Here is a 15,351-nt window from a genome sequence, read left to right on the forward strand (position 1 = left end):
TGTCATATCATCCAAGCCTACTTGACAGGGTACAGTGGAGAATCAGACAGGAAATGTAAGGGAGTGAGTGGGGTGACATGCAGCAAACCTCCCCTGCTGGATTGGAACCAGGGACGTTGTGATTACGTGGCATGCCTAATTATTTAATCATTTTGTTTCTGAGCATTCAATAACAGAAAAGACACTTTTTAAATACATCATATTTATTCAGAAAATTATCTGAAAATTCACTGTCTAATCATCATGAAGTGACCTATGACCTCTATCGTAGTTACTGCAACATTAATGTTTTGCTACACTTGAATCAAAAGTTAGTTTTGATTCAATGGGTGATAAATACAGGGACAATGATGAACAGATAATAAGCTGTTTTTGGTAAGACATTCACATGTGATATCTATTGCAAGCACCTAAATACATGTTCTAAACTGAAACGCTCCTTTCACAATAAAGTGCATCTTCTGTCTACGTAGGCCCAAACTGTCTCCTCGATAAGGAAGATATTGCACTGTTCATTATATTACCACTCTTTATGTAAGGCCACCTGCTCCCTTCAACAGCTTTTCTCTTCTCAAAAGGCAAATTATTATTCTCTAGAGAAACAGAAAGCATTCAGTCACTGCTCTTCTGAAGTTCACAAAAACTACACTAATGTGTGACATAAGTGTCATTGAAATGGTTAATAGCCCATACCTTTGCTACAAAACAGATTCTCCTACACACTACCGCCTTCAAAATTATACAACATTGGAAATGAAGCTCACAAACGACATAGATATTTATAGCAAGATGATTAATATGGAAAAGTGTTGATATTGTGGCTCTGGAAAGTTTTTGAACCTGTTTGAACATGACGCTGCTCTAAATACTGTGATCAGCGAGAAAAGCCTCAAGAGGCTGATAAGATAAATCCTGGATTTTGGTATGTAATAAAAGGAAACTTGAGATATTGTAGTTCAAGGAAGCATCAAATTTTACACCGTGGGGCAGTCAGAGGATGATTTGGCACTCAAAGTGGAAGAATAAATATCCCTGCATGCAGATTATCTAATGATAAATGGTTAACACTTGAAAGAAGCAGAAAATGGCAAGGAGGAGGCCAATATCCTCAATACCTAACCTCAGTCAATGGTTGGGATTCGGGTGCCACACAGACCTCCACAGATTTAGCCCTTGAGCAGGATTGCTGTTAATCTTGTTGAAACTGTAGTGTAGTGTGATGATTGGTTGGTAGGGTGGGTGATAATCTGACTGGTGGATTCATGGCTTCCAGGTGGGAACAAGAAGTGGCTGATTCAAGACTGTCAGTCGCACTGTCCCCCACCAGATTCAATCTTCCTGGCTGCAGGACCCAGTTCCACCTTGCACACCCTCTGAGCAAACTTCAGTGAGCACAATGTCTCTCCCACATTGCTCTCCAGAGCAGACACCTTTAGTAGAAAAGATTAAACAAAACAAAGCTCATAACAAGCATCAACAAAGACTTAAAATGTAATTTACTGCAAATATGTCATACTTCAACAGCAGAAAAGCTATATATTTGGAACAGTAATCTCACCTGCACCACCATGACAGTCTTGCTGCCTTTGCCCAGGGAGTCTTGTAATAAGTACGTAAGGCGCGAGTTCCTGAAAGGGATATGAGTCTGCCGAGCTCTCAGTGCCTGAATGACATCCCCCAAAGCCAGTAGGGAGCGGTTGATATTCTGGGCCTCTTTCAGCCTCTCTCCCTCTGCACCTGACTTCCATACCCTCTCTGAGCCAGCCAGGTCCACCAGGTTCAACTTGCCTGATGAAAGAAAAGTTAATGGTGAGACGATGAAGAATCATCTCTGGACCCACATGTGCCTGGCTGAATCCTGATCAGAAGCTTCTCTTTTGTGCTTTTTCTCTCGACTTTCTTCAACCTTCCTTCTGCTTAAAGACCGCAGATATTCACGGTGGTATGCCTTGGGAAATATTGTTTTTGATTCAGCATTATGACTAGACTGCATCCAGCTTTAATAAAACAGAGAGGGATTCAATTCAGTTTAATTTGAACTTTAACAAGTTAAATTCTAATCTCAGATTTCAAAGAGCTAAATGACCTCTCAAAATTAAAATTACTCCTAGGAGAAGGAGGCAGGGAATATCTTGCTGCCCAAATATGTATCAACATGCCACAACCTGAGGGACAGTGACCTTCTCACACACACACACACACACACACACACATTCATAAAAAAATAAATAAATGTTGCAATGTTTGTCATTTTCACTTACTTGTATTTGTATTTTTAACTAATATTTTTTATTATTATTATTACTATGGTTTCTTACTTATCTGTATATATTCTAATAGCACATTTTTTCTGTTTATGTTTTTATTTCACACATGCTTTGGCAATGTTAACATCTGTTTCCCATGCCAATAAAGCCCAATTTAATTGAATTTAAATGAATTGATTCAATGAGGAATGCCAAATCTGATTCAAATTTACAGTAGGTATTAAAAAGGAGGCTTTCAAACACTTTCCCTATAGAAAGAGAAATGCATGTGTGACTGACCTGTGGTTTTGGACCCGGTGGCGAGGTCAGTGCCCTGAACGGTGATACAGAGCAGTGCGTGGGAGCGGGAGCTGTGCTGGTTCATCTGAGTGCCGAAGGTGATCCTGTTCCTTCGGGCTATGGCTAAAATCTGTACAATAACAAGAATAATTAGCATGAATGTAGTGATTTATTCTTAAAGTGAAGTATGGATTGTTTAAAACACACTGTGTCACCTTCTTGATGTGCTGAAAGCTCTTAACCTCAATGACCCTGAGGCCTGGCACATGTAGCTGTCCTGTTCCATCCGGGTTGATCTTTATGTCCAGTTTCTCTCCGTCCTTACTCAGCAAGTCTCTGAGAAACAAAATGTAACATTAAATCAACCAAGTCTAGTTGCAGTAAATTAGGACTTACACAGTTAAAAGGCTATCTTAAGAAAAGTGCAGCATGCTGTACCTTAGCACCTCGTTGTAGATCTCCACAGAGCTGACAGTGACAGTGTAAGACCACATGTCCTTCCTCTCCTCGATCTCACTGAAGAGATGTTTCAGGGCTCGCTGGTTGATGCCTGGGTTCTCCACACTGCCCTGAAAATCAAAGTCTACATTATGGACCAATTATATATCTGTACAGATATGTGCAGTGGCTACAGTAACCAATTTCTGTGACCACTCTTTGGCTCCAATAACGGTGTAAAACTAGATAGTATACCTCCATTGTGTAAGTTTTTCCAGAGCCCGTCTGTCCATAGGCAAATATGCAGACATGATAGCCATCGATGCAGGACGTCACAAGAGGCTCAATCTCTTGAAAAACCTGATGAAACCAAACAAAGGGTTAGAGTTCTCATTACGATTACATTTCCTGAATATGCTGTTCATTTTCACTACCTCTTCCTGTGTGGCCTGAGGGTGGAAGACCTTGTCCAGTTCAAAGATGCGACCCTTTCCTTTGTTCAGCACATTGAGCGAGGACTCGTTGTTGGTGTCTGTCGTCACCACCACAGACTGGCCCTCCTCATGCTGGTCCTCCTTCAGCACAGGCTTCACACGACACAGCACGCGGATGTTGCCTAAAAACAGAAGGCCCAGTTAATGACACAGATTTTATTTTCTGCAGTGAATTTTAGTTCGTCTTCTCTGCATACCTTTAAGCTCCACCAGCTGCTCGTGGTACTTCCTGCGCAGTGCGACCTCCTTCCTATATTTCTCCAGAAGATCCTTGTTAGCTTCAGACATCTCACTGATAGCTGCTGAAATCTGCCAAAGACAAAAGACAGCAAAAAAACTCCTTACTAGGCTTGTCAATTTGGTCAGATTTATCATTCTGCTAAACACCAAAATTTATTCATGATGTGATGTCACTGTACATACCTGTTTTTTTGCTTCATTGATAGCAGCTCCGTAAAAGTCTGAGAAGTTTCGAACCTGGCTCCTCAAACTGGTGTAGTCTGTCTTCATGGAGCGTAAAGTTGGAGGGAGTGCTGTCAGACGCTTCTGCAAGCCTGACAAAACAAAAAAACCCACATAGAATCACACTCAAATACAGTTTTTTCTCAATAAATCTATTTAAAGGAATAGTGTGACATGTTGGGAAATATGCTTATTCGCTTTCTTTCCGAGAGTTAGATGATAACTTTGATACCACTCTCATATCTGTCTGTTAAATATAAGGCTACAGCCAGCATCCAGTTAGCTTAGCTTAGCTTAGCTTAGCGTAAAAACTGGAAACAGCTAGCTTGGCTCTGTCCAAAGGTAACTAAATGTCCCTGCCAGGCCCTCTTAACTATTTAACATATATTTCGTTCAAAATGTTAAATTGTGTTTTTACACAGGGTTATGTGCGAGACTATTTCTTGGACAGGCACTCTGACTTCCTGGAGTCTCTACTGATTACCTGGCAACCTCATGGTGATGACAAGGAAGTCCAGGAAGTCACTGTGCCTGCCAAGAAATAGTCCGGTACATAACTCATAAGTACAATGTGTCATTTTTACACTTCGGTTTGTGTATGGATTAAACAAACGAGACATGACATGTTAATTAGTGTGATTTAGAGGTGCCGGTAGGTGGATTTTGTTACCTTTGGACAGAGCCACGCTTGTAGTTTCCAGTCTTTATGCTAAGCTAAGCTAACCAGCTGCTGATATTTACCCTACACACGACAGTGGTATTGATCTTCTCATCTAACCCTCTGCAAAAAGCTAATACGCATATTTCCCAAAATGTCGAACTATCTCTTTATAGAAATTTTCTGATATGCAGAAACCAAGATCTCTTTCTTTGGTGGTTTAATTATTTGGTGTAACTCACTGAAGAATTGATGCTGCAGATTCTGAAAGTGCTCGGCCGAGCAGTTGGCGGCAGCCTTCACAGCTTCCTCCTTCCTCTCCTCCAAGTGGCCAATCTCTTTCAGCAGCTCCTCTCTCAGTTTACTGATTTCTCTTTCATACGCTGCAATCTGTAAAAGGTTCAGCATAGCAATTTGTCAATCTGTCAGCTCAACTCGTCCAATCTGTGCAGGTTCAGCTCTGTAATGAGTTCATCTGTCAATGAAATGGATCCAGGTTGTGAATTTCTAGCAGCAATTTGGGAAACTTCCTCCCTCTGCCTTTGATTTTCTCTCCTTTGATCATCTGTTCTCTAAACACTGTGTGGTTTATTTACCCCTCTGGTCTTTGTCAATTCTGTCTCTTTCTTTTTTTTAAATCAGGAAGACCATCTGGGATTTGTTGCCAGTTTCCCTACCTCTTAGTGTTGATGGATATTTAGCATCATTATGGAGCATTATTGTCAAAAGCCCAGATGATGGTTCACCTTTAAAATTTATGTCCGGCTTGTTGCTGCCTGAGACATGTTCAAAAACTACTGCAGCACAATTATTCACTTCTACAAACACAGGTCATATACTATATCATCCAAATATAAATTATTTTATACTGCATGTTAAAACCAGTTTAATCAGCCCGTCTGGGTGTGTATTATTGTATATGTTTACTTCAAAGCAGATATGACAGATACGACTTCACGCCAAACTAGCTAAGTGTGAATTCTGTGGCATCTGTTTGTTACCTTGTGCTGCAGATTACAGCTGTATTCATCGGACTTCCTGATTTGTTCCTCCAGCTGTTTGCACCGCTCAGTCTGATTGGACAGCTTTTCAGACAGCAGTTCATTCCTCTGTCTGGCTTTAGTCAGATGCTTTAATGTGGCAGGTGATTCCACCTCCACAGTCTGGGTGACATACTGAGAGAGAGAAAACATCTGATTAGGGTCATCTCCTCTAATAACATAAAAAATAAGGAGGCAATGAGTATTTTGTTGCAATTTTGTTGATTATTCCTTCTTTATAATAAACACTGATGTGTTTCCAGTTAACAAATCTTGTTCTGAAATCCATCAAAAAGCTGTTTTTTAATTTAACAGCTCAAAAAACACTCTACAATGTTCAAATCTGTTTCAATAGCCCTTTCAGACAAGACTTACCTTCACTACTGGCTCCTTGCCTCTCTCTCTGTCCAACTCAAGCTGCAGCTCCCTCACTCGGTCCTCTCGTTTCCTCAGCTCTTCTCCTCTCCTCCACTCGCTTTGTTCGCTTTGTCGCTCCAGGTGTGACAGCTGGTCAGCACGCTGCTGTAGGGACATCTCCAGCTGCTGCACTCTGCTGCGGAGGTTTTCGTTCTCCTAGCAGAGCACATTAAACAAAGGCAAATTACGTTAATTTGTGTTAAATTAAGTATTTGTGTTTGCAGTTACTGATGGCTGCCTTGGTAGCACATTGGTGAGTTCTCAGTTGTGCTGGTTCGTCTCACCTTGATGAGCATGGTGCTGGACTGGGAGGGAATGGTTGACAGCTGCTGCAGGAGGCCTTGGGTAACGCTCAGGTTCTGTTTCAGACTCTCGTTCTCTGCTGACAGACACAGCACCCGCTTCTCTGAGTCTGTCGCCCCCTGCGGAAATCGAACATGAGGTTCAGCATAACAATGAGAGATCATCAAAACCAGAATTCCTCACATATATATCCTTGTCATCAAGGATTTATAATTAAAAGGTGTTATACAAGGCATGCTGAGGCCTTTTTACAGTATGTTATTTCATTCAGTGGGTGTGGGAATACACTGTGGCAGCTTTGCTGATGACAGGGAAAGTGACAACGTCTTGACAAATTAAATCAATAGTACACAGCGCTTACGGTGGCTGTTCTCAGTCTTGACAGCTCCTCCTCGCGCTCCTCTATGCAACTCTTAAGCTCATCAATCTGTGCAGAAAGAAATTAGAGCAGTTCAAAGTTACTAACACAGGTTTGATTTATCGACATGTTCAACACCTTATTTCATTCCATTATTTGTAGTATATAAGTATATAATTCTACTATTTTTTAACCTTTTTTTTAAACCAGGAAGTCTCTTGAGATACATGATCTCTTTTGCACTAGAGACCTGGCTAAAATGGCAGCGTGGGGTAGATTACACAGTCATAAAACATTTACAACATTCACATATATGCACAATAATATAGGACCTGGGAGGCATCCTACATTTATGAAGATATGCACAGTAATTCTGTGTCTCTGTGCGTTAGAAATGACACCTTCTCTTCCCCAATACTTATGGACATAAAATAAATAATAATATAAATTCTAATTAAAGTTATTAGTAATTTTTGGAGATTTTGTAATAAATAATTCACATTTGAACAGAAGGATTTGTGTTTTTGATTAATTATTAATGCATTTCAGGTAGGCTTTTTTTCTAAAATGGATATAGCACTTGAGATGTAACTAATGTGCAGCATCATACCTGCTGTTGAAAGGCCTGTATGCGAGTGTGTCTGTCTCTGTCCTTCTGCTCCAGCTGTGAGTGCAGCAGACGGAGTTCTCCTCTCAGCTTACTCCTCTCACCCTGCAGACCGTACAGAGACTCAACCAGCCTGTGAACCCCAGCTTGCGTCCCTGCATCACTGCTGGACTCACCTGGGGGACATAAATAAGCGAAACTATAATGAGCCTCTCAATCATCATCGTCGGCCTGAGTACAGCAAAATAACCTTAATCATATTCAGGTTAGTCATAGTCATCTTTGGATCCATATTCATATTAGGCCACCCAGAAATAGTACCAGCCAATATCCTTTGAACTTCCTCTGACCTGTTTTCTACACGTAATATTTCAGTTATGACCAATTTCCACACTATGCTTGAATGCTTGCGAGTGTGTGTAATATTAATGAACATTAAGTATGCTCTTAAAGCTCTTTTACACACCATGTAGTCACTGTGCATTGCAGTTAAGTTAACATTATCGTTGCCATGTTTCCACTCTCAAGTCTCCAGGGCAACTTCGCAGACCAATATAGGATTACTGCAGCTTCTCACGTGCAGCCCGGATCTAGCGCAGAACCAAGATTCACATTTATACAATGCAACAACCTGCTAAAACTCCTCTATTGTTCATCAGGAACCTGAGCAGCATGCCCAACAGCATTTTAAACACTTTCTTCCTCCTCAATGATTCATCAGGCTCTGTCACCTCTAATTTTCATTGCAGGGCCTTATGCTAATTCTAACAACACGCCATGTCAGGTTTGCTGTGTCACAATGGCGCAGGGAGAGGTGGTGGTGCCAGGAACCCCCCCCTCACCAAAAAAAACATGGAGGGGAGGCTACAGCTGTGCATCAGGGGTGTTGCTAGAAATGTGCTTGCAAGAAGAATGAAAAGTCTATGAGCTGTTCTGGTCTACAGACGCACTGAGATAGCTTTGTCCATTTTAAAACAGCAGCTTGAGATGATGCTATTATTAATTTTAAAAAATGGAGATTTCTTGTTACATTCTTGATGAATGACCACTGAATGAAGAACCAGCTATTCATTGAAATCAAATACTGAAACGAAGATTACAACACAGCCAAAATGCACTAGCGGTGGAAATTATGCCCATCCAAGAGGCAAAGCATCACTCCTCCACTTAGGACTGCGTTTTGCACTACAGTAAACAAACAGACCAAACAGCCTTGTTACACTGGGACATGGACGCCAGGCTATTTTTAGTCCAACACAAATACATGTGGCGCCTTGCATGTGCCAGACCTTGTAAGTGCATTTGCAGGGAATAAAACAGCACTCTCAGCCATGTTTTATTCATGACAGAGAGCCACAGAGTCACCATCCAAGTACCAAAGACCCTCGCCACATAATCATGTATCTTTGTCCTGCCACTAATGAGAGTCAGTGCGCATGAGGTCCTCTGCTTACACACGCTCACACACTGAGATTCATATAAAACTGGTCTGGTTATCATACATATTGACTTGTTTCTCTAAAGATGTCACAGTCAGCCTAAGGACAGGAATCTGATCTGTCTACAGCTTCATGTCATGCACATGCACAGAAAAGTGATGTTAGTCAGGGCAGTTGGTACATCTACCTTTCTGCTCTGAGGTCAGAGAACCATCTGGTTAAATCTGAAACACAGCAGATACTGACATCTAAAGCTTTGAAGTTAGTCGCAGCTGTAAAGTGTTAGACTTACACCAACACTCACATAAATCTAATCAGTCTGCTCCTCTGCTATTCTTCTATAAAAAGGTGTACAGTGTGTAAAAAAAAATCTAATTTTGCATGAGCCAACAATGGAAAAACACTGAAGTGAACTACATAAGACACTGTCTTAAGAATTGATGACTCCTATGAAATTAGAAAAAATCATTCCACTCCTTTTGAGTGATCTTTTCGTCTCAAATCCTGCTCACATTTTTATACAGTAATGGAAAATGACTGGATTTTCAACTGTAAATGACAGCACAAAACATTCTCAACTTTATTACATAACCTAATGGATATACATCTGTTATGATGAGCATGTGAATATGGCTTTCTTCATTCATTGTCCTAGTCATCCTCCATCCATCAGATGATCTCATCCAGTCTGAAGTCTCATATAGATTTAAATCTACCTTTAGTACCCTGTGCCTTTTTCTGCTTCTCTTTTCACACCAATCTATTCCTGTGTTTGGTTATTAAAAAAGCCACATGACCTCTACTTCTCTCTGTTTTTCATCATCCTCACACTCACCGCATGGAAATGTAAACCCATCCCCTCTTGCACCTTAATTTCACCCTCCCCCATCCCTTCTTTCCTCTCTCCTCCCCCTCTGCGACCCCTCCCTTTCTCCCTCACCTTCGCTCAGTGGACTGGGGGTCTGGCTGATGGCCTCCTCCAGGCTGCAGATTATGCTGTTCTTGTCCCTGAGGTGCTGCCTGTAGGACGCTCTCAGGGCCTTCATCTGGCGGCGGTGCTGGACGCGGTGCCTCTTCAGCTGGACCCGGTACTGGTCAGCCTGCTGCTGCAGCTGCTGGAAGTGGGAGTACTGCTCCAGAAAAGTCAGCAAGTGGGACATCACCGCCACCAGGGGAGATTCTGACAACTGGGCAGTAAAGACGCACACATACACACAAAGTTTAGTAACACCGCAGAAGCTCCAATTTGGGGAACTGCTCATTTCTGTTCCCGCATCATGTGAGCAGCTCGGTCAAGGTGATGACACAATTTTGCTACCTTTCCTGTTGTTTCCAGTTGAACTTGTGATGCCCTCCTCTTCTCAGCCTCCTGCTTGAAGGACAAAAAGGCAGCCAGAGGAGTGCATGCTGGGATGTCAGGGCCATCTTTCTCATCTTCATCACTCTGAGACATTTCATCACTGTCACTGCTACTGCCTGGAAGGCAACAAATCACATAAACAATAAAGAGTAAAGGAATGTATGTACTAATTAATCAATTAGTAGAAACTATGCATATCATAAATGTTGTATCATTCTTTAATATCATACAACATCCTTTATGTTGGACTATAAACATTCTGGAAAGCACTCACTTGACTCACTAAGCCGAGCACAATCCTTTTTTCCCATTTTGGAGGTGTGGCCATCTCTCCTCCTGCTCCCTGTTTCCATGGAAACAGGTCCTGGCTCCTGAGCACAGCAACATACATGATGGTCAGACAGTAATACACATGCAAAATATTTACACCTTGCATACGTAGAAATGCACACAAAAGGCAGAACAAATACACCACCAATTTCTACACCCTTTATGACAGAGGCTACATTGTGCTGTCAGGTGGTAGGTGATGCATGCATGTTCCCCTGCAAAAAATGTTTTCCTGACAGAAGACCCCCGAGGCTGGACATGATGCGGCTAGACATACGTCTGAGGAAGCTCCACACGTCCCCTCCAAGGCTTCCTCCTCCTCCTTCTTAAAGACAGTGTAAAAGATGTAGACTAAAAGGGAGTAGAAGGCGTACATCTCCACGCTGTCCAAGAGTCCCTGTAAATGACAGACAAACTCAATAAATCACATACACCTTTATCACAGTGCAGAAAAAAAACCAGACGAAATTCTATTTCTTACCCTGATATTATTTTAACACACAAGTATAATGATTATGATTATGATTATTAAAGGATGCATGATGATGATACTGGCCTCGACTTCTTCAGAGGTTCAGTATTTTTTTTTTCTATCTCAAATGTCACCCCATCCCTATCATGCATAATGCTTTATCTTCTTTACCTTATCACATATCGTCTCCTCTTTGGTGATGACAATCTGACATTCCAATCATTTGTATCCCCCTTTCACGCTCCATCTGTATTGTCAATTGGAAGTCTTCCCAGGCAGCCATTGTTCTCAGAGCTGCAACAGCATCCCAGCGCTTTGTGCAGCTCCTGTGTGACTCCCTCTCTGCCGTTTTCTCTCCTCCCCTTTCTCCTCCATCTCCTCCTCTCCACTTTGCTCCATCTACAGGCTGCATCTGCGGCGAGCATGCTCAGTGCAGTTTCCTGATCCGCTGCAGTGGTGGAAATGACTGATACAGTATGGAGACCGATTGGGGGGGCGGTTATTCTGATACCAGCAGCCAGAGACAGAGGTAGATGAGATGTTTCAAGATCCAGGTGCTCATAAAGATCAGAAACTGCAGACTGTTAACTTTATCTTCCTTTAGTGAATATTAACATTTTTTTGTTAAGAAAAAGCAATAAAATAATAAATAAAAGTACAACATGTGACAAAAAAGACGTGAACTGAATGTTGAATCAGAACAAAAAAGCACAGGCAGTACAATTATCATGATCAATTTCGCTTCCCAAACTCACAAACGTTTCGAATTCATTGAACACCTTAAAAACATCCCTGGTCACTTGTGCCCTGGGGTCTGACCAAAGGTATTGACAGACAGACAGGCATGGAGCCGCAGATTCTTGGATCACGTACACTGCAGCAAAACTGCTGAGGCAGCTGCTCACAACTCTGAAATCCTGAGAGAGAATCTGCAGTGTCCACTACACATCTCTGTAAAGAATATTAATATCTTGCAAGGACAACACTGTGTGGACAAATAAAGTAATGCAGACCTCATTTAAGTGACAGTGAGTTAAACAGATGAGGTCATTTCTGTTACCATTACAGCCACTAAAAACCAAGGAAGTAATAAAAAAAGTGCAGCGATAAGTATCAAATGGGCATGATGAGGTAAGAGCGGGGCCAAGAGCTTAGACCACTGCAGATACTTAAACAGTGATACTGCTGAGGCTGCAGAACAAATAGGACCCAGACTCTGAGGCAGCTGGATGTTTTTGGAATCTACAACACTAAAACTGTTAGCAGAGAGAAGGTGTGCAGGATGTCAATGGCCTCGGATTAAGTACAGCCAGCTAGACATTCTTGGAAATGATCACATAAGAAATGAAAAACCCAATATGCTGGCTACATCATAGTTAAAATGAATAGCTTAATAAATGTCACCCAGGCAATTCCAAGATGTAAAGAGATTACTGTTGCACCATGGTGATGCAGAATAAGTTGTAAATTGTAGTCACGTACTCTCATGCAAATTAGTTTAGTGGTATCTGTGTTTTGTCTAATCCTGTTCTTTTATTTAAATAAAGTTCATATGAAGTTCAGGCAAGGTCTTTGTTAGCAGCTACTGTAAATTCCAGTAAAACACCCAATGTGGGACTTAATTGGCACTACAAAGAAATTACATCAGATTTCTGAATGATTTCTGAAATACTTGGAAATTCCAGCTCCAGTTTGACTTTACATAACCATGCAGAAGATTTGACTTGTTTTTTTCACTTTCAAACACAAAGCGGGATACATATGAAAATCAGTTATCAATATATTCATTTTTCCATGTACCTCAGCCCTAATTGTTTTGCTCAATAATAATTGCTTGTATTCTGTCCCTAAACATCCATATGTAAAAGCATGTTATACTTTAGTGCATGTGGCCTCCAATTTAGGAACTAGTGCTTCAACTAACAATTTTTTCTCTATCTATCTATCTATCGATAGTTTTTTAGATTTATCAATTAATCATTTCATCTATAAGGCATCACAAAATAGTTAAAAAGTCATTTTCCAGAGCCCAAGGTGAAGTCTTCAAATTGCTTGTTTTGTCAGAACAGACTTTAACCCAATTATATTTCATCATTTCATAATGACATAACAAAGAGGAAAGCAGCAAATTCCCACATTTGAGAAGCTGGAAACAGCTATCGTGTGGCATTTTTGCTCGATAATTAATAATTGCTCAGTTAAGCCATTATCAAAACTGTTTCCATTTTATTTCCTGTCGATTGACTACTAAATTTGTGCATTTTAATATGTTCTTATATATGATTATTAATATATTATTATTATTATTGTGTTGAATGTCTGTTCTGTTGCACTATGAGCTCAAAAAGGCAAATTCATAACAACTTTTGTTGTAATGGAAATGACAATAAAGTTAACTCAACTCTTCCTCACAAATGTCCTAAGTTAGAAACATTCATTTTTGCATACGTCCAATTTGTCACTTGGTACCACTTGGCAGTCCATAAATATACACAGATCCTGACTAATCATACAGATCTCTACTGATTTACTAAATGCTTATGTTACGTTGGTCAGTCACATCCAACAGAAACTTGCTGAGGGCCCGTGTGGAGGCCCAACAGCCAACAGACATGGAACCTTTCAAAAGCCATTTGCTGAGTCCCTCAGTTGCAGCTAGAGAAATTAGTGCATCAAAAGTGTTTGTTCCGTCCCTTTGAGCCACAAGCAATGGGAGGCTGAGGGCCACACCGCCCAAGGCCCCTAAAGCATTACCGGCAAACAGACACACAGTCAGGCAGCAGGACAGGGAAGACACACCCAGGCAGCGTGTCATCATTGTGAGAGAATCTGCTGAGAGCCAGTCACACAGTCCCAGCAGCAGACAGGAGCCACACAGGAGAATATGTGCCGTGTTGTGGTCTTCACTGAGCCAAAGGAAGTCGAAGGCGACCAACGCCGGAGCCAGAACCTCGCCAGCCCACTCTGCTTCTCTCTGGATAGAGGTAAGGTATGAGCTGGAGGGATGCAAGATGCAAAGTGCTGTAGAGAGTCCAAGCAGGAAGAGACCTACTGAAGGAGCCCTGTGATCCTGCAGAGAGAGGGTGAATGCAGAGGCAGTAGCAAAATTACAAAGAGAGATGTTTTATACATGGATTTATTGATGATCTGATTTCTATCTAAAAGTAACTGAGATCACAGCCATGGGGTGTTCAGAATACATAAATAAATGTATTATGTATTACAAATAAATATGGCAATTTAGCTGCAAAATAACCAATAGATTTAAACCAAACCAAGAAGTGAAGGTAGCTTAGAAAACAAAGTTATAGGGCTGTAACTAATTATGTTCAGTATCAATTACCTTTCCAATTATTTTCCTTGATTAATAGATAAGTCTTTCAGTCAATAAAATATCAGAAAATAGTGAAAAATGCCCATAACGATTTCCCAGAGCCTAAAGTGACATATTGAAATAGCTTGTCTTGCCCAACCAATAGTCTAATATCCAAATATAAACAAATGATTATAATTTAAAACAAGAAAAGGCAGAAAACCCTCACATTTGAGAAGGTGGAATCAGAGAATGCTTGGCATTTTTGCTTGAAAAATAACTTAAAATATTACTTAGTTATCAAAATAGTTTATATACTATTTTTCTGTAGATCGACTAATTGATTAATCCTCTAGCGTTAATAGTTTCAGCCCTAAAAGTCTAAGTTAATAAATTAGATCTTTATCTTTATCTACTACACTAAATGACACCTACCTTAAATAGTCTGTAAGAAGAGTACAGTGCTGTGGCAGACAAAATGATGTTGGAACAAGAAGTTAGCCACTCAGTTACACAGAACGCCATTGATCCTGAGGACGAGTAACACTCCTGTTAATATCCACCGTTACTAACGGCAACAGAGAAAGTTTATTCTAATGAACGTGTCTGAAGTTAACTACTACAGCTGTAGCATGTATCTGAATATTGGCTAGTAGACAATGCACAGCTAAACACAGAGCACGGAGGACCAAACTTAAGGCAGGAACACTTTTTCACGTTTGTTTTGACACGTGACAAGTCCGGATATGGAAGGTGCGCAGGCCCCAAAAGATGCGTTCCTTGCTCCTCGTAAACTCTGCCACTATATACCACAGGCCAAAGGGAATTGACTGGAGTTCTGAATTAAACAAACATTTTGCGAATCACTTTAGTGTTTTATCATTCTGTAAAGCGCTTTTACTTGCTTTTGTATGTGACTGTGCTCTACAAATAAACTTGAAATAAATGTCTGTACGTTACTAAAAAATCTGAAAGATGTCAATTAAAAGCCATCTATATTTTGTTAAACTAACATTTAAAATAGTGCTGTGGCCTACACACAATGATAAGCCAAACTTTTAATATATATATATATATTTTTTTACTCGGTTTGAAAGTTTCATAGGATTTCGGA

General features: G+C 40.8%; 1 protein-coding gene across 1 annotated transcript; it reads right to left on the minus strand.

The window, feature by feature from the left end:
* Positions 1-185: 185 nt before the first annotated feature.
* Positions 186-14,990, minus strand: si:ch211-257p13.3 (kinesin-like protein KIFC3). The gene is made up of 21 exons (XM_044207386.1): positions 14,673-14,990; positions 11,096-13,994; positions 10,730-10,849; positions 10,397-10,493; positions 10,081-10,238; positions 9,703-9,949; positions 7,327-7,499; positions 6,720-6,785; positions 6,340-6,477; positions 6,014-6,211; positions 5,600-5,773; positions 4,841-4,988; positions 3,902-4,032; positions 3,676-3,787; positions 3,419-3,600; positions 3,240-3,344; positions 2,985-3,115; positions 2,762-2,882; positions 2,547-2,676; positions 1,559-1,788; positions 186-1,430 (listed from the first exon to the last, which is right to left on the minus strand). Exons 3-21 carry the CDS (start codon positions 10,826-10,828, stop codon positions 1,305-1,307), a joined length of 2,766 nt encoding a protein of 921 aa, XP_044063321.1. The 5' UTR covers positions 10,829-10,849; positions 11,096-13,994; positions 14,673-14,990; the 3' UTR covers positions 186-1,304.
* Between the last annotated feature and the right edge of the window lie 361 nt (positions 14,991-15,351).

This window comes from Siniperca chuatsi, linkage group LG9 (assembly GCF_020085105.1).
Source record: "Siniperca chuatsi isolate FFG_IHB_CAS linkage group LG9, ASM2008510v1, whole genome shotgun sequence".
In the NCBI taxonomy this organism is placed as follows: Eukaryota; Metazoa; Chordata; class Actinopteri; order Centrarchiformes; family Sinipercidae; genus Siniperca; species Siniperca chuatsi.